This window comes from Scyliorhinus torazame, chromosome 9, assembly GCF_047496885.1.
Source record: "Scyliorhinus torazame isolate Kashiwa2021f chromosome 9, sScyTor2.1, whole genome shotgun sequence".
NCBI classification, from domain to species: domain Eukaryota; kingdom Metazoa; phylum Chordata; class Chondrichthyes; order Carcharhiniformes; family Scyliorhinidae; genus Scyliorhinus; species Scyliorhinus torazame.
The window spans coordinates 150,821,720-150,846,382 of record NC_092715.1 but is presented as its reverse complement, the minus strand read 5'-3'; the positions used below and the strand labels follow the sequence as shown (position 1 = coordinate 150,846,382).

At 48.9% G+C, this 24,663-nt stretch overlaps 1 protein-coding gene across 2 annotated transcripts in view; it reads left to right on the top strand.

The window, feature by feature from the left end:
- The window catches only part of LOC140429527 (guanine nucleotide-binding protein G(q) subunit alpha-like), a 374,644-nt gene that overhangs the window by 251,931 nt on the left and 98,050 nt on the right, over positions 1-24,663 (top strand). For both annotated transcript variants that reach the window (XM_072516637.1, XM_072516638.1), the window contains exon 3: positions 6,977-7,131. In XM_072516637.1, coding sequence (XP_072372738.1) covers positions 6,977-7,131 — 155 coding nt within the window. The remainder of the gene's footprint in view (positions 1-6,976; positions 7,132-24,663) is intronic.

Genomic DNA, 24,663 nt, shown 5'->3' with positions numbered 1-24,663 from the left:
CAGGCTAGCTGTTGCTGATGTAGCAGAAAAACGCATCGGCATGGGAATTGTGAAGCCAAAGGTCTGCATTCCCAGTGATGTAAAAAGATGGGGCATTATCAGGTAGTATGTTGCAGTAGAAAAAGTGGTTCAACACTCAAAAAGAGAGAGCTTTAAATGGAAATAGAGTCCATAAAGTAGACGATTCACAAGACATTGGCCAGAATTCATCATTTGGGAGACTACTTTCTCCCGATGGAGCGAGCACAAATCCATAGGCAATTAATTACCCCTTGCCAAGCAAATTTATGAATGGCCAGTATTGCGAAGGATTCAGTCGCGAATACCACTATCGGGCCACCATTTTGAGAGGGTGGCCTGAGAGTGAGGTCTGGCGGCTGCCCCCTGCAACGCAATCCCCCACCACCATCATGGGATTTTCTGGGTCCCGCCCCCCTACAGTACGAGGGTGACCCAACCTTTCCCTCGGCCCCACCACAAACAACCCCCCCACCGCCAAAGAGAAACGCCCAATTGAAACCTCCATAAGAGAGACCCCTGCCTGGAAGCCCCCCATTACAGAAACCCCTGCCTGGCAGCTAGAGAACAGTTCAGACAGACAGTGAAAATATTTTAAAACTCACAGGTGCAATATACCTGCTGACCCAGGCAGAGAAAACACGACTTGTAAATTCCTATAAATAGAAACATGCTATCGGAGCTTTTTATCTTGCACTCGTCCAGACTGATTCACAAAAATACCAAATCTCAAAGGGAAAAACAATTTATATTGCATGAGAAGAGAGTTGTGATTGGTTGATAAGTGGACTCTGATTGATAGAGGCATTGCCATTGCAAATTCATCGGGGAACAGTTAACTGTTCAGCATCTTTTAAAATTCAAACCAGGTCAGTTAATTCTGATTGGTAAAGGCAAAGAACCAGAGAATGGCTATTCCCCAAGCTTTGTTAAGTTGTAATCGGCTCTATGCTTTGACATGTTGAAATGTGGAACAGGCTCGAATGGCTGAATGATCATTCCTGCTTCTATTTCCTCTCTAACTAAGATAGTTTCTTTGGTGTTAGGAAGGGGAGGGAAGGATATTGAGGAGAATTTGCTGCTTGGTGTTCAATAAGGCGGAACACTGCTTTATCAGCTGATGGTGCCCGGTACATGGCAATCAGCAGGAGGTTTCCTTGCCCATGTTTAACCTGAAGCCATGAGATTTCATAGGGTCCAGAGCCAATGTTGAGGACCCAGGGCAACTCCCTTCCAATATATACCACTGTGCCGTCACCCCTGCTGGGATTGTCCTGCCGGTGAGACAGGACATACCCAAGAATGGTGATAGTGGTGTCTGGGACATTGTACGGTATGATTCTGAGTATGACTCTGTGTCAGCCTGTTGCTTAACTAGTCTGTGAGACAGCTCTCTCAACTTTGGCACAAGCCTCCAGATGTTAATAAGGAGGACTTTGCAGGGTCGGCAGGGCTGGGTTTGCCGTTGTCATTTCCGGGGCCTGGTTTAATGCCGGGTGGTCGATCCGGTTTCACTCCTTTTTTGTGTTTTTGTAGCGGTTGAATACATTTGAGTGGCTTGCTAGGCCATTTCAAAGGGCATTTAAGAGTCAGTGTTGATCTTTGAGTTTTCTCTACTTTTTTAAAGAAATCAATTGACTTGCAGGCCCATTTTGTAGATGTGAATTGTTCGATAAGGAAGTAGCATATTTTTATTGTGTTCAATATTGCTGATCTAGTCATTTGGCCAGTGGTGTATTGGGACTATGCTTTCATCTATGATTCTGTATACAATACTACATCTTCTAATCTTGCCTTTACATGCAGAGAGAGACCATGAGAACAGGCTAGTTAGTTCCCAATTGGTACGCAAGAAACTCGATGAAGGAAATTCCAAGGACAAGCCACGCTGCTACATTTGATATACTTCTATGGTTGCTAACTCTGGTTGTAGGCACTTCCACAGGGTTGATCGTGTAATCTGACCTAATCTCGAGAGGGGGAAGAAAGGAAACTAAATTTGGGGGAATGATTTTGAGGGGAAATCAGATTTTGGAAAATATTTAATCCCATAAGTAACAAATGGTAACTGCCTGCAATTGCACTGATAACTAATACTAATATTGGTAACATGTTGTACTCCTCATAACAGAAATATAATAACTCCTTGTCTGCACCTAATGCATAAAAATATGCATAATGCCAATATCCTGACTGTAATCCAATGATATTTACTCTGAATCCATGGCCAGAAATTCCCTGCTTTCCATAAGGTGTGATCAGGATCCCAAGTTGATGCCACTTTTAGTAGGCCCATCTCGTTTTCTGCCCCCTTTTGGGCTATGTTTTTGTGTGAAGGTGATAATTTTGAAATGGGTGCCTTAGAGCTGATTTGTATTTGTGCTTCACATGTCAAATCCAGCTGGGGCAGACTGCCCTGAGCCACAGAGGGAGATTGCGCAAAAGCAGTGGACTTTGATCGGAGCACTTCTCACAGGGGACATAATCTGAAATTGAAATTGAGTTTATCACCAGCATTTCCATACCACTCCATGAGCTTGGACTCGATGAAGTAGAGCGTTCATAGAAATGACTGCACAAGAGAAGGCCATTCAGACCCCCGTGCTGGCACTCTTTCCAGTAGTAACCCTCCTCTCCCAGGTGCTTTTATGTACCTCTTTTTGCAAAATTTATTCCTTTCCCTTTTTAGACTGCCTTAGTAGTCACAAGTAGTGACGGATCATATGATATAATAGCCTTCAGTTCAAGAATCTCCCTCCTCCCTTTCCTTTTGGTTCTTCCCATGAAACCCTTTGTGTTTGTTTCCTAGTTTCCTGGAGGCATACCAATGTAAAACCCCCAGGTTTCACTTCATTTCAGGTTGCCTCAGAGCCTCGACCACTCAACAAGTTGCTGCTGCTGTTCTTGATCTTTCAGGAAACCCCACCTCCAATCCCCTGATTCTTTCATGCCATTTCCTTCTTTATTTGAGCCCCTATTTCCAAGTCTCCAACTTCTCTCAATTCCCCAGTCTCCACCTCTCTGTGAAACCCCCTTTCCCCAGTCTCCACCTCACCCCCAGCCAATCTGGTACTAAGCTGAAACCATTGACCAGTTCCTTAGAAAAGACTGACAAATTAATTTGTTTAAAATTGTTTTTGTTTTTTGTTTTTTATTCTCCATTTTCACATTGTCCTTCAAAATTTACACCCCACCCACAGACAGTAAATGGTAACAAATACAAAATCAATCCCCTTAACAATAACAACGATCGCATCCTCCCACCACCCCAAACAACGGCCTCCCTGTCAATATATGCATCCAATAAAACAAACCCTCCCACGGTGGAAACAAAAAACAAAGGAGAAAAAGAAAAAGGAGTCCGGGACTGCCCATGGTCACCATTAACCTATAGAGTCCACTCCCCCCGCCCCCCCTACACTCAACACCATCCAACCTCTGAAAGAGTACCGTACATGATACCCAAGAGTTGTAAACAGCCCCCCCCCCTCTCCAACTCCTCCCGTCCACTGCCTCCTGTAAAACTCCTCCCCCCAACCTCGGTTCCTTCCCCCCCCCCCAAAAAAAAACTTTCCACCCCGGCTAGACCACTCGGACCCTGTTCTGCTAGGCTTCGATGGCCGCAGCCCCTCCCCCCACCTCACTCCCGTTCACTGGCCGGCTTAAACCGGCCAGCGTGGAGGCCCCCACCCGGGTCCCTTTCCCCCTTGCCCGGCCCTAGGAAAGCCCGAAAATCCCCTTTTAGCACACAAACCCCGCATATCCACCGACACCCCAAAGAACCCTCATTTCGAGTGAAAGTCCCATCATTTCCCTTGTCCAAATATATACAACATTGGCTCCTTTAGCCCATACACCCGCACGCAGTGAAACAAAAAAGAAAATACAGTCCTGAGGTTACATCGGCACATGGCCATTTCTCAATTTCTCAGTTCTGCCACAGTCCTTCTGCCTTCGCAAACTCCTCCGCTGCTTCCGCAGTTCCAAAATAAAAGTCCTTGAGCTTGTAAGTCACCCTCAGCTTCGCTGGATAAAAAATGCCGCACTGTACAATGCCCTCTTCACCCGGTTGAAGGCAGCCCGCCTCCTCACCAGCTCCATTGTAAAGTCCTGGTATACACGGATACCAGCTCCAGCCCACTGCACCACCCGCTTCTGCTTGGCCCAGCACAGGACTTTCTCCTTCGCACTGTACCTCCGGAAGCACAGAGTCACCACCCTTGGCGGCTCACTCGCCTTTGGTGCAGGCCCCCACGACCGGTGAGCCCGATCCAGCTCATATCGGGAGGGACCCTCCCCCTCCCCCAATAGTTTCACCAGCATCGCGGTAAAATACTCAGTCGGCCTCGGAACTTCAACTCCTTCGGGCAGCCCCACAATCCTCAAATTCTGTCGCCTGGATCTGTTTTCCAGGTCTTCCATATTTCCTCGCAGATCCTTGTTAATCTCCATCACCTTCCGCATCTCCTTCCCCATCGAGGTAAGTTGATCTCCGTGCTGCAATAATGTCTCCTCCACTTCCTTCAGTGCCTCCCCTTGCTCCCACACCTCTGCTACTGCGCTCGCCACCGCCGTCGTCACTGGGGAAATCGCCTCCTCCACCAACACGCACAAAACCTCACTCATCTCCTTCCTCATTGTCTCCATGTATTTTGTAAACTGCCTTTCGAATTCCGCAGCCGTCACCGTAGTTATTTCTTCAGCCGTAAGCAATGCGGCCTCTCCTGGTGCTGCAGCCTCCATTTTCCTTGGTGACCCCGTGGTGACCTTTCCACTCCCCGACAGACATTCAGCTGTTTTTTTTACGGCCGTTTTTTTGCTCACCCTCGACATTTTTCTTCACTGTTCCTCCTCTGTGCCTTCTCCCTGCTTTTGCCGCCTCCGTGGACCCTGGGACCAGGCTTAAAGCCCCGAAAATGCCGTTCCCGAACGGGAGCTCTCCATTGTGCGGCTGCCTCCCGCCCGCCGTCACCGGAAGCCCAATTTGTTTAAAATTAATGTAGTACAATTTTGTCCTGACTCCTGATGCCCCAAGTATTCCGTTTATGGAATGGGATTTTCTGGAACAAAAAAGTGATGTGTGAATTATTATTATGTAAATTGGCCAGCATCTTGTGGCAAGGAAAAGATAGCCTGAGTTGCTGGAAACTTTGCACAGCTCCGCTGTTAGCTTCACAAATACATTATTTCACCCTTAACCACCCTGTGTTTCATTCACATTCATTGGCCTTTAAACTTGCCACACAAAGTTTATGCAGGAATTAATTATGCAATACCCTTTTAACTACGTAAAATTTCTCCATTCAGTCCAAAGATGTACAGGTTTGGCCATGCTAAATTGCCCCTTTGTGTTCAAAGGTCAGGTGGAGTTACGGGAATAGGACGAGGGAGTGGGCCAAGGTTAGGGTGTTCCTTCTGAGGCTCGGTGCGGACTCGATGAACCGAATGGCCTCCTTCTGCACTGTAGATTCAATCTGATCATGTCTGATCTTCTGTCTCAACTCAACTTTTTCCTGCTCACTCCCCATATTCCCGATCCCCTGAGAGTATCAAAACTTTCTCTCCCAGCCTTAAATACTCAACAGTGGAGTATCCAAATCCCTCTTGGGTGCAGAATTGCAAAGTTTCACAACCATGTAAGTGAAGAAATTGTTCTCATCTCAATCCTAAATAATTGATCTCTTATTCTGACATTGTGTCCTTGTGTTCTAGACTCCCTAACCAGAGGAAACTACTCTTAATTGTCTACCCTGTTGAGCCCCTTCGGAGTCTTGCATATTTCAATGAGATGGCCTCACATTTTTCTAAACCTTGGAAAACATAGGCCCAATTTACTGAGCCTTTCATCATAGAGGAACTAATCTTGTGAACCTTAGGTGCCCTGCCTCCAAGACAGACTATTATTATCTACTGGGGCTGTTTATCACGGGGCTAAATCGCTGGCTTTGAAAGCAGAGCAAGGCAGGCCAGCAGCACGGTTCAATTCCCGTACCAGCCTCCCCGAACAGGCGCCGGAATGTGGCGACTAGGGGTTTTTCACAGTAACTTCATTTGAAGCCTACTTGTGACAATAAGCGATTTTCATTCCTTTCATTTTCATTTTCATTTCAATTATGGAGATAAAATCTTCATGCTGTAATCTAGGTGTGGCCTCAGCAAAGCCTTGTACAATTGTAGCAAAACTATGTTATTCTTGTACTCCAATCCCCATACAATACAGGTGAACTATGTTCTTTGTACAAGCACACCTAAGTCTCTCTGTACATGAGCATTTAAGAGTTTCACGCCTTGGAAAAAAATTCTACTTTTTAATCTAAGTACACAAGTGAATGACCTCGCAAATTTCAGCAGTATTATACTCCATCTGCCACTTTGTTGCCCACATACTTTTCTATATTTCTTTGCAGCTGCTATTTATTTTTTCAATCCTTAAATCTAATTTATGAAGGAATATCTCAGATGCTCCGTTCTACTCGTTCTGTCATTATCTGCTTTCACTTCTAGCAACTTACAGGGCAAAGAGTTTTCGATCTGAAGGATGCAGAGGCAAATCTAAATAATCTAGGCAAATCTAAGCATGAGATGCTCTGCTCAAGTACATACCAGCTCAGTAGTTATTTACAGTACCACATGGGAGCACTGCAACCGGAGATTTACAAATCTCCTGGTCTACTCGAGGTAATGCTCATGATAGGAATCTCTGATTTCAGGAATTTCAGTCATTCTGGGAGGGTTGAAAACCCTATGCACATTCTAATGCGTAGCTCAACGAGAGCTCAGCATCAGTTCCTCAGCCCATCCTTACGATCAAAGACTGGCGCGCCACGCAAGGCTAATTTAAAAGAGCAATGATGGGGCATTTGTAGTGTATGTTTGGTCATATGTTTTGAAATATTTACAATGGGAAAGAGACCTTGCAAAACCTTAAAACTAAATAAAAAAATTTTTTTGTTCACAGGCACATGCACAGTTAATTCGGGATATTGACGTAGAAAAGGTGACAACATTTGATAACCCCTATGTGGAGGCAATAAAATGTTTATGGATTGATCCAGGCATCCAAGAGTCCTATGACAGACGGAGAGAGTATCAACTGTCTGATTCCACTAGATAGTAAGTTTGCAAATCTAATTGCACTAACTTATGTATAAACACTTTATTTCTCATCCAAGATACAAACAAAAGTGTGTGCTCCATTGATAAAACGAGAATATAAATAAAAAATATATTTCTGGTGACCAGTTAAATTCATAACTTCATGTTGTATGCTTGTTCTGGTTAATGGGATGACTAAAGTTCAAAGCCACATTTCGTCATCCCACTCCAAGTGCCACCGGCCCATCATCCCCAAGCCACATAAGCAAAACATGTAATCCGAACTTGTAAAACATCTTCATGTACTCTTGCTACATTTTCGGTTCACTTCAAATGCACATCTGGCCGAAAGCCTATGTATATGCGAGTTCACGGATATCACTCAGTGGATAATCTATAATTGCTTTGGAGTGAATGTGTGTACACATCGAGTTAAGAGACAGCAACACTGGGAAATAAAACAACATAATGATGATATTGAGTTTTCAAAGTAGAATTGGGCATTTCCAGGCCAGGTATAGCTTGCATTCGATGAAAATTAAAGTTTCATGTCATCAATCCTCTGTTGGAGTGTATAAGTGATAGAAGTCTATAGCACAGAAAAGGCCTTTCGGCCCATCGCGTCTTGGCAATATTGAATTCTTTACCCGTCAGTCTGGCCTCAATAAAACTCGAGATGGATTTGTAGGTATAGTATTATTTTTAAACAACTTGCAAGGCTGACTCGCTCCACAATGAGCCTCAGAACACACAAGCTGTCTTCTGAAATCCTAGGAACCAAGTGAGGTCGGAGACAAAGAGATCTCTGCAAATACATTCAAATGGCATCAAGATTCACATACAAGATTCCCATAGATCATCCTATACCCCTCCTGACCTGGCCATACATCCTTATTGGCTCACTTCATATTCCTTAACCCTTAGCCTCTTGTTATTCAGCATCCTTTTCCCCATCCTTGCCATGCTTTCTGAATTCCTTTGTCCTTTGTGAACTCACTACTATTAGACTGGCCCACATCTACATTACTGTAATTAATATTTGAACTAACTATTTTATATCACATTCATCATTCCCTCCTTTTATCATTTCATGATAACCTACCTGTCCAATCCGTAGCTACGGCCCCTCATCTAAGAAGATTTGTCGCTACATATCCAATTCCTGTTGCAGCCTCCCATCATCCGCTGCACCCTCGTGGATCCTAACAGCCACGATTCTAGGGGCGTCTTATCTGTTCCAGTGCACCCTGCATTTTACCCAGGTTTCCCTGAGTCCTAAATGAATTAATTATATCTCCTGATAATCTACGTTCTAGTTGTACTCTCCTTCTCACACGCTCTGCCCTCTCTCTAGTCCCCCTCTCTCTCTCACAACCTCTTCCTACCCTCTCCTCACGGCCTGACTTTACCTTTATGGCACCAATCTTAACACATCCAAAATCAAATTTACATGTACTCCAAAAACAAGGCAATGTCCATGTAATGTTCCCTTCCCATCGCCGGGACCGGTGCAATTGCTTCATGAGTCCTGCATTGTCCGTTAACCTGATGACCTTCCATGAGTCGTTACCATGTCCTCGTATATGGGGACGTCACCTCTGCATAAGTGAAATGTCCTTGTATTTTGGTTGGGGTTACAGGTGTAGATGATATTTCCCTTTTCCATTTCCGTCGCCGATGTCACTCCAAGCGAGGCGAGGCCGAAGATTACACAGGCGGTGCGTAGCCACCCCACCATGCTCCACACCTGTAAAACAGCGCTGGGGAAGGGAGGCAGGTTAGTGACTGACCTTTTTATGGAGGTGGACCCAAGCACTCCGCCCCTCCACTTTAACTGCAGTGGGGGTGGTAAGGAGAACTTGGAAGGGCCCATCGTGGCTCCGACCCTTTCCGAGTCCAATTTTTGGCCATGACATAACTACCAGGCTGCACTGAAAGCGAGCTACTGCAGCTGGAAGAGGGCAACAGGGAGCAACTTAAGCCATGTCAGTCCCGTGTCTGCTCTTAATTTAGCCAATTTAGCGTTGAGGGTCTGATTGTCTCTCTCAACCAACCCAGCCGCCTGCGGTCTGTATGCACAGTATAACTGCTGGCGTATGCCCAACTAGGAGCAGAACTCTTTGTTAATCTGTCCAATAAAATGAAGCCCGTTATCAGAACTTAACTGAGCTGGTATGCCGTACCGGGGAATGATTTCCCGCATCAGAACTTTAACCACAGTAGCAGCTTTATTATCATCCACAATGACTAAAACATATTTATAACATTGACACCTTTCCAACTCAATGTAATCCATTTCGAGCGTCTCAAAGGGACCACTGGGCAACGGGGTTTGCCCCATACCACAAGGGATACCTTTGCCGGTGTTATATTGCTGACAAATCAAACACTGATTACTTATACTCTGGGCCAGCCCCTGCATTTTAGGGTGCCACCAAGTGTCCAGCAAAAAATCACTAGTCCCCCGAGCCCCACAATGAGTTGCAAAGTGTACACATTCGATGACCCATAAAGCCAGTACATCAGACATACAAGTCTGATGTGCTGGCGTGGTCCATAAAGAAGAAACAGAATCATATGGACAACCTAACCGTTTCCACATTTGTTCATCACTCTCAGGAGCGTCCTCCTGTAACCTTATGACGTCTTGGGTGGTTGGCATTGGCTTGTCAGAGGCAGACCTATTTATAGTAGATCGTTTAGTCTGACTTAACATCTTAGGCACCATCACTTGCTGAATTTGCGCGGCTGGCCGCGCTGCACAATCTGCTCGTTCATTACCAACGTCAAATGGGGTCTTACCGTTTGTATGAGCAGCGCATTTAATGACGGAAATCTGCACGGGCATAAGGAGGGCCTGCAGTAAGTCATTAACTAAACCCCGGTGGGATATTTCCGTGCCGGCCGAGGTAAGGAATCCCCTATTCTTCCAGAACTGTGGGTTGACATATCCCAAAACGTCACATCCCAGGTGATGCTGAAGTTGAGTGTTAATTGTTTCAGGGACCTCACAATATTTTATGGAAGTGCCGTCTGGCATGACTTGAAGTGCGTACTCTGTTGGGTCTGAATGATCCACTGCCCTCCTTACCATAGGCCCCAGATTCTTGGCATGGTACTGGTCGTGGACCTGACGTGTAACATGAGGGCCTACAGAAGCTGACTGTGGCCATAAATGTGGTGGTATTGGAACAAAATCGGCTGTACCTTCTTTTCCTGTGACTGTGGCTGTAATCTTGACTGGCCATTCGGTCCCAATTAACGGCCGGTATTTGTCCTCCAACTCCCTGTTTTGTCCGGTTCTATCATAGGCCAGGGTAACGTGGTGCAGTGAATGTTCAATGTCTAACGTCCACCCCTGGGGTGTGATAGAAATGTAGCACTGTTGTCTCATCCTCCATGATTGAACCGTTACCCCTTCGTCTCTGCACTCTAACTGTAGCTGGAAGATACACAGTAAATCTCGGGCCAACAAGTTACAGTCCAATCCAGTAGTCACCACTAACTGATGATCCGCAGACTTATTCTCGTAAGTGACTGTCACAGGTTCAGAAATAGGATACTCACACTCCTGTCCTTGGCGCCCCGACAAATGCTGGGTGTGGTTGGATAGTGGTCGTCGAAGTAGTCGGATAGTGGTCGTGATTGCACCGAAGACATGGCAGCTCCAGTGTTGATTACAAATGGGTAATGTTGACTTCCGGTTGTGGCGATGCACTGCTAAGCCGCACGTTTCGGCAGGTCCCGTTCTAACGGACTTTTCGGCTCTTTTCGGGAGCCCCAACGGAAATTTTTGCAGACCAAACCCAGTGGGGGGTGACGAGGGAAGGTGCCCCCCTGGGTGTGTATGGAAAAGACCAGTGGCAGTGGCCAGATTGCGAAGGATCCTTTGGAGCAGCGGCAGAGAAGAGAAGGAAGAAGCAAGATGGCGGCGGATGGAGCCCAGACGACATGGGGCCCGGACCAGCAGGAATTCCTCCGACGGTGTGTGGAGGAACAAAGAAGGAGGTGCTGGCGCCGATGTTATTGGCAATCGATGGGCTGAAGGAAACACAAAAGTCCTAGGCGATAGAGCTCCGTGGAGTGAAGGCAAAGGCAGCCGAAAATGAGGATGAGATACAGGGCCTTGTGGTAAAAACGGAGACGCATGAGGAGCTACATAAGAGATGCATCGAGAGGCTGGAAGCCCTGGAGAACAGCTCGAGGAGGAAGAACCTCCGGATTCTGGGTCTCCCCGAAGGAACGGAGGGAGCTGACGTTGGGGCTTATGTGAGCATGATGCTCCATACGCTAATGGGAACTGAAGCCCCCCCCGGGGCCCCTGGAGGTGGAAGGGGCTCACTGGGTCTTTGTGAGAAGACCAAAGGCGGGAGAACTACCAAGGGCGATAGTGGTGAGATTTCACCACTTCGTGGACAGAGAGGCTGTTTTGAGCTGGGTCAAGAAGGTACGGAGTAGCAGGTGGGAGAATGCAGTGATACGAGTGTATCAGGACTGGAGCGTGAAGGTGGCGAGAAGGAGGACGAGCTTCAATTGGGCCAAGGCGGTGCTTCACAGGAAGAAAATAAAATTTGGGATGCTGCAGCTGGTGTGATTGTGGGTCACGCATCAGGGCAAGCACTACTACTTCGAAACGGCGGATGAGGCATGGACCTTCATCCAAGAAGAGAAACTGGACTAGAACTGAGAGACTGATGTTGGGGGGGAAACAACGAGGTTGTTGTCCAGAAGTGTAAATTGGGGAATGGGAGGTTTACAGTATTGAAACGATAGACGGGGAATTTTTCTCCTCTAGATGGGGGGACACGGAGAAATGTGGGTGCCGGTGGAAAAAAGGGACTGAGAGGGGGGATGGGGAATGAGGGAGCTGCGCCATAGGGGGCGGGGCCGATAGAAAAGCGCGGGTTTTTTTCCGCGCTATGGAGATGATGGCGGGAAGATAGGCGCCGGAAGGAAGAGAGTTCCACACGCAGGGGGGTCAAAGAGAGAACGGGGGAAGCCGGGGTCAGTTAGAGTTAGTTGACTTTCGGAAGCATCATGGGGGGAGTAGCCATGGATCTGGGGGTGGGGGGGGGGGGGGGACTAACTGGGTTGCTGCTGCTGAGAGCAAGGGGGAGCTGGCAAGAGAAGAGGTGGTCGGGACGGGAAGGTGCTGCCTGGGGGATGGGTGTGTGCGCGGGACCCGGACGGGGGGGGCTGGCCTAGAATAGGGGATGGCTAGTCGGGGGGGGGGGGGGGGGGGGGGGAATCCGGCTGATCACTTGGAATGCGAGAGGCCTGAATGGGCCGATTAATAGGTCCCGGGTGTTCACGCACTTAAAAAGACTGAAGGCGGATGTAGTCATGCTTCAGGAGACGCATCTGAAGGTGGCGGATCAGGTTAGGTTAAGGAAAGGCTGGGTGGGACAGGTGTTCCACTCAGGGTTGGATGCGAAAAATAGGGGGGTGGCGATATTGGTGGGGAAACGGGTGTCGTTCGAGGCTAGGAATATAGTGGTGGATAACGGGGGTAGATACGTGATGGTGAGTGGTAGATTGCAGGGAAAGAGGTCGTGCTGATAAATGTATATGCCCCGAACTGGGATGACGCGGGATTTATGAAGCGGATGCTGGGACGTATCCCGGACCTGGAGGTGGGAAGCCTGGTAATGGGGGGTGGACTTCAATACTGTGCTAGATCCAAGGCTAGACCGGTCCAGATCCAGGACCGGAAGAAGGCCGGCAGCGGCCAAGGTGCTTCGGCGGTTCATGGAGCAAATGGGGGGAGTGGATCCATGGAGATTTGCTAGGCCGTTGGCCAAAGAGTTCTCCTTTTTCTCCCATGTCCACAAGGTATACTCTCGGATAGATTTCTTTGTTCTGAGCAGGGCACGGATCTCGAAGGTGGCAGGAACGGAGTACTCTGCCATAGCTTTTTCAGACCATGCCCCGCACTGGGTGGATCTGGAATTAGGAGAGGAGAGGGAGCAGCGGCCACTCTGGCGACTGGATGTGGGTCTATTGGCGGATGAGGGGGTCTGTGGAAGGGTGCGGGGATGTATTGAGAGGTACCTGGAGGTCAATGACGATGGTGAGGTCCAGGTGGGGGTAGTATGGGAAGCGCTGAAGGCGGTGGTTAGGGGAGAGTTGATCTCCATTAGAGCTCACAAGGAGAAACAAGAGGGCAAAGAAAGGGAGAGCTTTCTGAATTCCTTTGTCCTTTGTGAACTCACTACTATTAGACTGGCCCACATCTACATTTCTGTAACTAATATTTGAACTAACTATTTTATATCACATACGTCAGTCTGTGCCAGTCAAAAACAACCACCAAGTATTCTAATCCCATTTTTGAGCACTTGGCCCATAACCTTGTATGCTTTGGCATTGCAAGTTCACATCCAAATACTTCTCAAATGTTATGAGGGTCTCTGCCTCCATCACCCTTTCAGGCAGCGAGTTCCAGACTCCCACCACCTTCTGGGTGGAAAGGCTTTCCCCCACATCTCCTCTAAACCTCCTGCCCCTTAAATCCAAGCCCTAGTCATTGATCCCTCCACTAAGGGGAAATGTTTCTTCCTGTCTACTCTATCAATGCCCCTCATGATGGAACACATCTCAAACATGGCCCCCTCAGTCACCTCTGCTCCCAGGAAAAGAACGCCAGTCTATCCAATCTCCCTCCATCGCTAAAACTCTCCAGCCCAGGCAACATCCTGGTAAATCTCCTCTGCACCCTTTCCAGTACCATCACATCCCTCCTACAATGTGGATTCCAGAACTGCACACAATACTCTAGCTGTGGCCTAACCAATGATTTACACCGTTCCAGCATAACCTCCCTGCTGTTAAACTCTATGCCCCAGCTAATAAGAGCAAGTATACCATATGCCTTCTTAACACTGTTTCTACCTTAAGGGACCGGTGTACATGCACACCAAGGGCCCTTTGATCCTTGGTGCTTACCAGGGCCCTGCCTTTATCATGTATTCCCTTGCCTTGTTTGTCCTGCCGAAGTGCATCACCTCACATTTATCCGGATTGAATTCCATTTGCCACTGATCAGCCCATCTGACCAACCCATCTGTATCCTCCTGTAACCCGAGGCTATCTCCTCTGTACTTTCCACCCCACCAATTTTCATTTAATCCGCAAACTTACTGATCAACCCTCTTACATTCATGACGAAACCATTTATATAAACCGCAAACAGCAAGGGCCCCAAAACTGATCCCTGAGGGACCTCACTGGACACAGGCATCCAGTCAGAAAAACACCCCTCAACCATCACCCTCTGCTTCCTGCCACTCAGCCACTTCTGGATCCAATTCGCCAATTTTCCTTGGATCCCATGGGCTCTTACTGTCACTATCATGTGGGACATTATCAAAAGCCTTGCTGCAGTCCAAGTAGACTATATCAAATGCATTGCCTTCATCTACACACCTGGTCATCTCTTTGAAAAATTCAATCATGTTGGTCTGGCATGACCTCCCTTAACAAAGCCATGCTGACTGTTCTTTATTAATCCTTGCCTCTCCAAATGCAGGTTAATTCTAACTCTCAGAATTGCTTCCACTATTTTCCCCCTCACTGAGGTTAGACTGACTGGTCTGTAGTTTCCTGATTTATCCCTTCCTCGGTCAAAAGGATGGGGCTTAAGGGAGCATTTGCAAATTTTTTTTAAAGTATATCGTTTAGGATTGAGGCTCCACAGGGTATGGTTGAGATGAATTTGAGCTCTCCCATTAATTGAACAGAATTGTCCCACAGAGTTGGAGGACACAAGCTAGTGGAGGTTGCAGAGATGTGGGAGGGTAGGTCATGAAGGGACTTTTAGATCCAGACAAGAAAGTTAAATTCCATGAGACTGGAGTAAGGGAGATATTGTATTTTGGTGGATATTGGGATGATGGACCTAGTGACCACAGGACAAGCTGAAATTCAAATCAAGAGAAGTGTGAAATTATTAATTTCACGTGGACGTGGAGAGGCAATAGAAACTGAATAACACCATTTTAACAGATATGCAGGCACAGAGCGTCCTTGGGGTATACAAATCTTTGAAGATGGCAGTGTAAATTGAGAATGCCCTTTATACAAACACAGAGTATGAAAGTAAAGAAGTTACATGGAGAGACTAGAGAAACTTGACTGTTCTCCTTAAGATATGTGAAGGTTGGGGAAGACTTGTTGGAGGTGTTCAAAATCACAATGGGTTTGTTAGAATACATGAGTAGAAGCTGTCAGTCACGAAATGAACCAAATTTAAATTAAATGGTAAAAGAACCAGAGGTGGCATACAGCACATTACTATGAACTGGAATGCACTGCCTGAGAAGGTAGTTGAAGCAGATTCAAGAATCATTTTCAATCGGTAGTTAGGTAGATAAAGGAGAAAGGTTGTTGAGCCATGGAGAAGAGCTGAGGACTGGGATCAATTTAATAGCTTTTTCAAAGAAAAAGGCTTTGTCCAATGTTGTATGTTTAATTTAATTCCACCCTTGAAGTGTTAAACCATAGAATTGTTACAGCACAGAAGAAGACCATTTGCCGGTCTTGACCGAGCCAGATCTCTAAATGCTACTCAGCTAGTCCCACACCCCAGTCTTTTCCCCTTAGTCCCCAAATTTTCTCCCTCCAGTTAATCCAATTCCCTTTTGAAAGCTGCAATTGAATCTGCCTCCACTGCACACACAGGCAATGTTTTCCAGATCTTAATCACTTGCTGTGTGTTTAAAAAAAAAAAAAAAGAAGTGTTTCCTCATTTCATTGCTCCTTTTGCCATTCAACTTAAATTGGTGTCCTCTTTCTCTGGACTATTCTGCAAATGGGAACAGTTACATCCTATCAGCTTGTTCAGACCCTTCATGATTTTGAGTACCATTATCAAATATCCTGCAAACTTGCTGCTCTTGATAATTCTTGTGAATCTATTCTGCGCTCTTCCAATGTCTTCACATCCTTTGTGCCAACGCAGACTTTGGCTGACTCAGGCAGAGTATTTGAGGACCAAGGTCTCGACCAAAATGGAGGATGTTCATTCGGAAAGGCACCTAACATATCGATACACTTTGTTGTGCACATGCAGGGGTGAAGTAAAGGCATCAGAGACAGCACACACATCTCCCAACAACTTACCTACCTGATCTTCCGCACAGCACCTGCCTCACATATAATGCAATCTGCAGATTGCACATTGGTCTTATCAGCCATCTCAGAACCCATAAAAACTGGAATGGTAGCAAGTCATCTTGGATCCTGAGGGATTGTCCAAGAAGAAGTCATCCTTTCTAAAGTGTGGTGTCCTGGATTGGGGAGAATACTCCAGCTGAGGTGGAAACAGCATTACTTAAAGGCTCACCATAACTTCCTTGCATTTGTACTCCATGTCTCGATTTATAAAGCACAGGATCTCGTATGCCTTACTAACTCCTTTTTCAACCCATCGTGGTACCTTCAATGAATTATGCATTTATACCCCCAGGTCTCTCAGCTCCGGAACCCCGTATAGAATTCTAATCATCATTTTATATTGCCTCTCCTCATTCTTCCTGGCAAAATGAATCACTTCACACTTTCTGCATTGAATTTCAGCATCAGCAGTGACTTACTGCCATCTAGGCAGTCTAACAGGCCAGTTAATCATAGAAATAAAGGAAGCGACGGGGTGTTGCCCGTGTTCATTTGGAAAATGACTTTGTGGATGATACTGAACAGCAGTATTTGAAATTTGTGCGATAGCTGTCAATGAACCACACTAATTTTTTTTTTTAAATTTAGAGTACCCAATTCTTTTTTCCAATTTAAGGGGCAATTTAGTGTGGCCAATCCACCTAACCTGCACATCATTGGGTTGTGGGGGTGAAACCACGCAGACACTAGGAGAATGTGCAAACTCCACACTGACAGTGACCCGGAGCCGGGATTGAACCCAGGTCCTCAGCTAACCACTGCGCCACCAGGCCGCCCAAACCTCACTAATTTCAATGTCATTTACACCACTTAATGAGAAACCAGAAACTGGGCCCCAAATTTAGCAGACAGTGTCATCTACTGAGTAGTGAAATCAGCTCGACATACTTGTATTTTCACTCAGACCTGTCTCATTCAATTCAAATATTGCTTTGTCCAATTTTTGATTTGCCCAGTTTGCTGGAACAGGAGAGATTAATACTTTGGTTCTGTCTATTCATATGTCATCTCACGAGCAAGAGTTTTACTCCAGATTTTAAGCAATTGGAAGAAAGGGCATTGATAGCTTGATTTGTTTATTCTCATTCTCTCTTCTGTTCCTTTTACAAAAGGGAGGGATGCTTGAAGCTGCAGATCTCTTTGTAACAAATATACCACATTGCTACTTTTAATGAAAGCTTTTTTGCCTAATCCCTTTGAAGATTTTTACTTATTTTTCGAGTATATGTTGCTTTACTGCACATCAACCGTAGCTGGTGCTTGTTTGCTTTCTAATGACCTGAAGTAACTGATACAGTGATGTCTTATCAATTACTATTGCACATTTAAAATCTTAAACAGGATTAAACTTCTGGTAGAGACAACAAAATGGTGTATTCTACTAATGTTAGCCAATTTGAAATGGTGAGCTAAGCAGAATAGCAGCATTATTCCTTCCGTTGATAAATATTTACAGACTTCCGGGTATGGTGATGTGCTGAGCAGACGTACATCAGGTGGCTCTCCTCCCAACCAGAACCAAAAAAGTCACTGCGACAAATTTTGCCCGAAAAACCAATGACAAAACAACCCCAAGCGAGGAAAAGGAACAACGGGGAGGGGGGAATGGGAGCTCAAGAGGCCAAAGAGAGGGTAGAAGTGGCGGAAAGGGCCACAAGCAATGAGCGGACTAACCGGTGGACCCACGAGGCGAAGATGCCCCGGCCGCCAATGAGAGGGGGAGACCATCGACCCGAGCATCAGCTTCCCCTACCCACCAGGAGATGGATAGAGGACCTTCTTAAAGAAGGAGCTGGCCGCCATGAAGGAGGCGATTAGAATCTAGATCCAGGTGGCGGTGAAGGTGACGGTGGCGATGGTCTCCCTCCAAAGGACAATCGACGATCTGGGAATGAAAGTGGAGGCGAAGGAGAGGATGATACAAGACCTCGCAAGAGAGAGAATTGAGCCATTTTTTTTTTAAAAATAATTTTTATTAAAGGTTTTCATAAAATATCAATAACAAAATGAGAAAGAAAAAAGAACCCAACAGGGTTAAGTACAAAACACAATCTAAAAAAGCAACCCCCCAAACTCCTCCCCCCCCCCCCCCCCCCCCCCATACATAAATAATAAATTAACATTAACACCCCGACTTAACACAACAGGTGTATACACCCCCTCAGACCCTCCAGTGTAAATAACATAAACAAAAATAAAGTAACCCCCCCACCCCCCCCAAGTTGCTGCTGCCATTGACCAATGTCTATCGTTCTGCCAGAAAGTCTAAGAACGGTTGCCACCGCCTAAAGAACCCTTGTACCGACCCTCTCAAGGCGAATTTCACCCTCTCCAATTTAATGAACCCTGCCATATCGCTGATCCAGGATTCCACGCTTGGGGGCCTCGCATCTTTCCACTGAAGGAGAATCCTTCGCCGGGCTACCAAGGCCAGAATTCCGGCCTCTTTCGCCTCCTGCACTCCCGGATCCTCTGCCACCCCAAATATTGCGAGCCCCCAGCCCGGTCTGACCCTGGATCCTACCACCCTCCACACCATCCTCACTACGCCCTTCCAAAATTCTTCCAGCGCTGGGCATGCCCAGAACATATGGGTGTGATTTGCTGGGCTCCCCACTTGCGCACCATCGTCGCATTGGTGGCCCAGTAGTACCCACAGAGGTTGGGCAGCGCCATCCCCCCCCCCATTTCTCTACTCCGCTCCAGGAACACCCTTCTCACCCTCGGAGTCCCTCGCGCCCATACAAACCCCATTATACTCCTGTTAACCCGCCTGAAAAAAGCGTTCGGGATAAACACGGGGAGGCACTGGAAAAGGAACAAAAACCTTGGGAGCACCGTCATTCTGATTCACTGCACCCTACCCGCCAAGGACAGCGGCAACGCGTCCCACCTCTTGAACTCCTCCTCCATTTGCTCCACCAGCCTTGTAAAGTTAAGCCTATGCAGGGCCCCCCAGCTCCTGGCCACCTGGACCGCCAAATATCTGAAGCTCCTCTCCGCCCTTTTTAGTGGGAGCTCCCCAATCCCCCTCTCCTAGTCCCCTAGCTGAACTACGAACAGCTCGCTCTTCCCCATATTGAGCTTGTACCCCGAAAAGTCCCCGAATTCCCCAAGGATCCTCATTACCTCTGGCATTCCTCCCACCGGGTCCGCCACATACAGCAGCAGGTCGTCCGCATAAAGCGACACCCTATGCCCCTCCCCACCCCGCACCAACCCCCTCCAGTTCCTCGACTCTCTGCCATAGCCAGGGGTTCAATCGCCAGTGCGAAGAGCAGGGGGGACCCCTGTCTCGTCCCTCGGTGCAACTGAAAGTACTCAGACCTCCACCTATTTGTGACCACACTCGCCATCGGGACCTCATACAACAGCCTAGCCCACCTGACAAACCCCTCCCCAAACCCGAACCTCTTCAGCACCTCCCACAGGTACCCCCACTCTACCCTATGGAAGGCTTTCTCAGCGTCCATCGCCACCACTATCTCCGCCTCCCTCTCCCTCACCGGCATCATGATAACGTTCAAAAGCCTCCGCACATTCGCGCTGTCTCCTCTTCACAAACCCCGTCTGGTCTTTATGGATAATCTGCGGCACACAATCCTCAATCCTCGTGGCTAAGACCTTCGCCTGCACTTTGGCATCTACATTTAGCAAGGAAATCGGTCTGTATGACCCACATTGCAGGGATCCTTGTCCCGCTTCAGGATCAAGGAGATCAGTGCCCGGGACATCGTCGGGGGTAAAGCCTCATTAAAGGTCCTAACTAACAGCGGGCCCAACAGGTCCATATATTTTTTATAGAACTCGACCGGGAAACCGTCCGGCCCCGGTGCCTTCCCCGCCTGCATGCTTCCTATCCCTTTGATCAGCTCCTCCAGCCCAATCGGGGCCCCCAATCCCGCCACCAGTCCCTCTTCCACCTTTGGAAACCTCAATTGGTCCAAGAAATGGCCCATCCCTCCCTCCTCCTGTGGGGGCTTGGATCGGTACAGTTCCTCGTAGAAGTCCCTGAAGACCCCATTGATGCCAACCCCACTCCGCACCACGCTCCCTCCCCTGTCCTTAACTCCCCCGATCTCCCTAGCTGCATCCCGCTTCCGAAATTGATGCGCCAGCATCCGGCTTGCCTTTTCCCCATACTCGTAGACCGCCCCCTGGGCCTTCCTCCACTGCACCTCTGACTTCCTGGTGGTCACCAGGTCGAATTTGGCCTGGAGGCTGCGCCTCTTCCTCAACAATCCTTCCTAGACTCTTCCGCATAGCTCCTGTCTACCCTCACCATATCCCCCACCAGCCTCTCCCTCTCCTTCCCCCCCCCCCCCCCCCCACCCCCCGCTCCTTGTGGGTCCTAATGGAGATCAGCTCTCCCCTCACCACCGCCTTCAGTGCCTCCCATCCCATCCTCACTCGGACCTCCCCGTTGTCGTTGGTCTCCAAGTACCTCTCTATACTTCCTCGGACCCGCTCGCTCACCTCCTCGTCCGCCAACAGCCCCACCTCCAAGCGCCACAGCGGGCACTGGTCCCTCTCCTCCATCTCCAAGTCCACCCAATGCGGGGCGTGGTCCGAAATCGCTATTGCCGAATACTCGGTATCCTCTACTCTCGCTATCAACGCCCTACTCAAAATGAAAAAGTCGATTCGAGAATAAGCCTTCTGGACATGTGAGAAGAATGAAAATTCCCTAGCCCCCGGCCTTGCAAATCTCCAAGGGTCCACCCCTCCCATTTGGTCCATAAATCCCCTCAACACTCTAGCCGCCTCCGGCTTCCTACCCGTCCTAGACCTGGAGCGATCCAGTGCCGGATCCAACACCGTGTTAAAGTCTCCCCCCATTATCAGGCCCCCCCACTACCAAGTCTGGTATCCCACCCAACATACGTCGCATAAAACCCGCATCGTCCCAGTTCGGAGCATACACATTGACCAGTACCACCCTCTCTCCCTGCAACTTACCAGTTACCGTTATGTACCTACCGCCATTATCTGCCACAATGCTCGACGCCTCGAATGACACCTTCTTTCCCACCAAGATCCCCACCCCTCGATTTTTGGCATCTAGCCCCGAATGAAACACCTGACCTACCCACCCTTTCCTCAGTCTTACCTGGTCTGCCACCTTCAGGTGTGTCTCCTGGAGCATAACCACATCCGCCTTGAGTCCCTTCAGGTGCGCGAACACGCGGGCCCGCTTAACCGGGCCATTCAGTCCCCTTACATTCCAGGTTATCAGCCGACTCGGGGATACCCGCCCCCCTCCCCGCCGACTAGCCATGACCCCTCCTCGGCCAGCCACGCGCCCGCACCCCACACCCGGCCTGTTCCCCACAGCGGCATACTCCCATCTCGAGCGCCACTCGCTCCAGCTCCTCCTTGACCTTAGCAGCAGCAACTCGATTCTCTCTCCCCCTCCCCGCCCCCCGTGTCCAGCTTCTCGGCCTGAACAAAGGCCCATGCTTCCTCCGGAGACTCAAAATAATGGTGCCGGTCCTTGTAGGTAACAGACAGTCGCGCCGGCTGCAACATGCCAAACTTCACCCCCTTCCTGTGCAGCACCGCCTTCGCTCGATTGTACCCGGCCCTCTTCGCCACCTCCGCACTCCAGTCCTGGTATATCCGAACCTCCGCGTTCTCCCACCTGCTGCTCCTCTCCTTCTTGGCCCACCTGAGCACACACTCCCGATCAACGAACCGATGGAACCGCATCAGCACCGCCCGCCGCGGAGGCTCGTTAGCCTTGGGCCTCCTCGCCAACACTCTATGGGCCCCTTCCAGCTCCAGGGGCCCCTGGAAGGACCCCGCTCCCATCAGCGAGTTCAGCATGGTGTCCACATAGGCCCCCACGTCCGGCCCCTCCGGGAGGCCCAGAATCCGCAGATTCTTCCGCCTCGACCGATTCTCCATCTCCTCGAACCGCTCCTGCCATTTCTTGTGGAGCGCCTCGTGCGCCTCCACCTTTACCGCCAGGCCTAAGATCTCGTCCTCATTGTCAGAGATCTTTTGTCGAGCCTCGCGGATCGCCACCCCCTGGGCCGTCTGTGTCTCCAGCAGCTCATCAATAGAAGCCTTCATCGGCTCTAGCAGGTCCGTTTTAAACTCTGAGGCAGCGCTGGATACCCTCCTGTTGCTCCTCCGCCCACTGCCTCCACGCTGCCTGGCCTCCGCCCGCTGCCATTTTGTCCTTCCCTCCCTTCTTCGGGTCCACCACCGCCTTTTTTGTCGCCCCGCTCCTAGTTAAAGCCATATACTGACGGGGAGCTATTATTAACTCCTTCCCACACCGGGAAACATCGAAAAAGTGCCCTTGGGGGCCCTGAAAAGAGCCCAAAAGTCTGTTTTTGCGGGAGCCGCCGAATGTGCGACTTAGCTCCGCATAGCCGCAACCGGACACCTCGAGAGGGAATCCTTTTGGCAGTGTTCGCTTCACCAATCTGCCCCCAAAAAGTCTGTGGAAACTCCTGAAAAAGGTCCGAGAGTCCGTTCCAGACGGGAGCTGCCGAATGCGCGACCTACTCCTCCATGGCCGCCACCAGATGCCTTGGCCCCGCTTCTTCAATGGCCTTGGTAGATCTTTTCACAGTTGTTCCCTCTACTGCTAGAATTCACCTTTAATAAAGGCCCTCAAGTCAGCTTGCAGCCTTTAAGCTTGCCCTTCCCCCTTCTGCATGCTGGAAGAGGCTTTTGTCTCAGCCAAATCTTTTACTGTTTCTGCCGTGTCTGGTAACCAAGAGACATACCATTCCTGGGGGACAATGTCGGGGGAATGTTGCAGTCTTCTTCCCACACCGGGAAATGTCGAACAAATGCCGTTGGGGGCCCTGTAACGAGCCCAAATGTCCGTTCCAAGCGGGAGCTACCGAACATGCGACCGAGCTCTGCATAGCTGCACCCGGAAGTCGAGAGAGAGAGAGCCATGACAGACCAGAGAGACAGAATCATCGCCCTAGAGGCAGAGGTGAAAGTTGGTGGAGGCCCAGGAAGCTTGAAGGGGAAGTTAGAGGACCAGGAAAACCGGTCCTGACAGCAGACCATATATCGGCCAAATGCTGGGCAACCTAGTCGGAAGGGACAGCTTCCCCAATGCCCCAGAGCTTGACAGGGCACACAGGTCACTCAGACCGAAGCATAAGGCAGGCAAGCAGCCGAGAGTGATCATAGCAAAGCTGCACCGATACCAGGACCGTGAGAGGATCCTGCAGTGGGCAAGACAGACGAAAGCAAGCACATGGCAAGGACACAGAATACGTATGTATCAGGACATTGGGGCAGACCTGGCAAAAAAAAAGGGTCGAATTCAATCAGGCAAAGTCGGCGCTTTATAAAAGTGGGGTGCCATTCGGCATGTTATTCCCGGCCATGGGTCACGCACCAGAGCAGGGCGCTTCCACCACCTAAGTATGGCTGATCCCGCAGGAACAGGGGGAGGAAGTTCAAAAGGACCTAGAGATGGGACACGTTCCCGCTCTCCCTGGCGGGGCGGCTGCAGACAACCAAAATGAATGTAATGCTGAGGTTCCTCTTCCGCTTCAGATCTATACCCATCTTCATCCCCAAGGCCTTCTTCCACAACATAGATAAAATGATCATGTTGGGGGGCAAGAATCCCCAAATCAAAGGAGGAACGTTATGGGCGGTCTGGCACTGACGAATCTACAATACTACCACTGGGTAGCAACGGTAGCGAGATTGAGGGGATGGATACGTGAACCCACCATGTGGGTGAGGCTGGAGGAGTGTTCCTACAAGGGATCGACCCTCCGGGCCCTCGCCACGGCAACGCTCCTGTCCTCCCCGACGAAAAACACTGAGCAGGGCCAGCTCCACATCCTCCTGCGCAAGGCTCAGCCTCACACAGTTTAAAGTGGTGCACAGAGCGCATCTAACCAGAACCCGAACGAACAGGTTCTACCCGGAGGTGAAAGATAAGTGTGAACAATGCCAGGCAGACCCGGCCAACCATGCCCACATATTCTAGACTTGCCCCAGACTTGTAGGGTTCTGGATAGCCTTCTTCGAAGCAATGTCCAAGGTTGTGGGGGTGAGGGTGGAGCCGTGCCCGAGAGTAGCAGTCTTTGGGGTATTTGAACAACCAGAGCTACACATTTGGATGGGGGCTAACGCCCTTGCTTTCGCTTCTTTTGTAAGGGCCACGAAGAATCCAGCACGAGTTTTAAGGATACAAAGTAATAACATTTATTTACTATAACATATATACATAACAGTAGCAGTAACTTCCCTTCCTACATACTCCTTCCTGCTGGTTCCTGAACTGGCCAGCTTTATTTATACTAGGAATTTACTAGTGGTTTCTCCGCCCACCTCATTGGGGAAGCTCATACTCCCACAGGGTTGTGGGATAGTCATTAGTCCCCA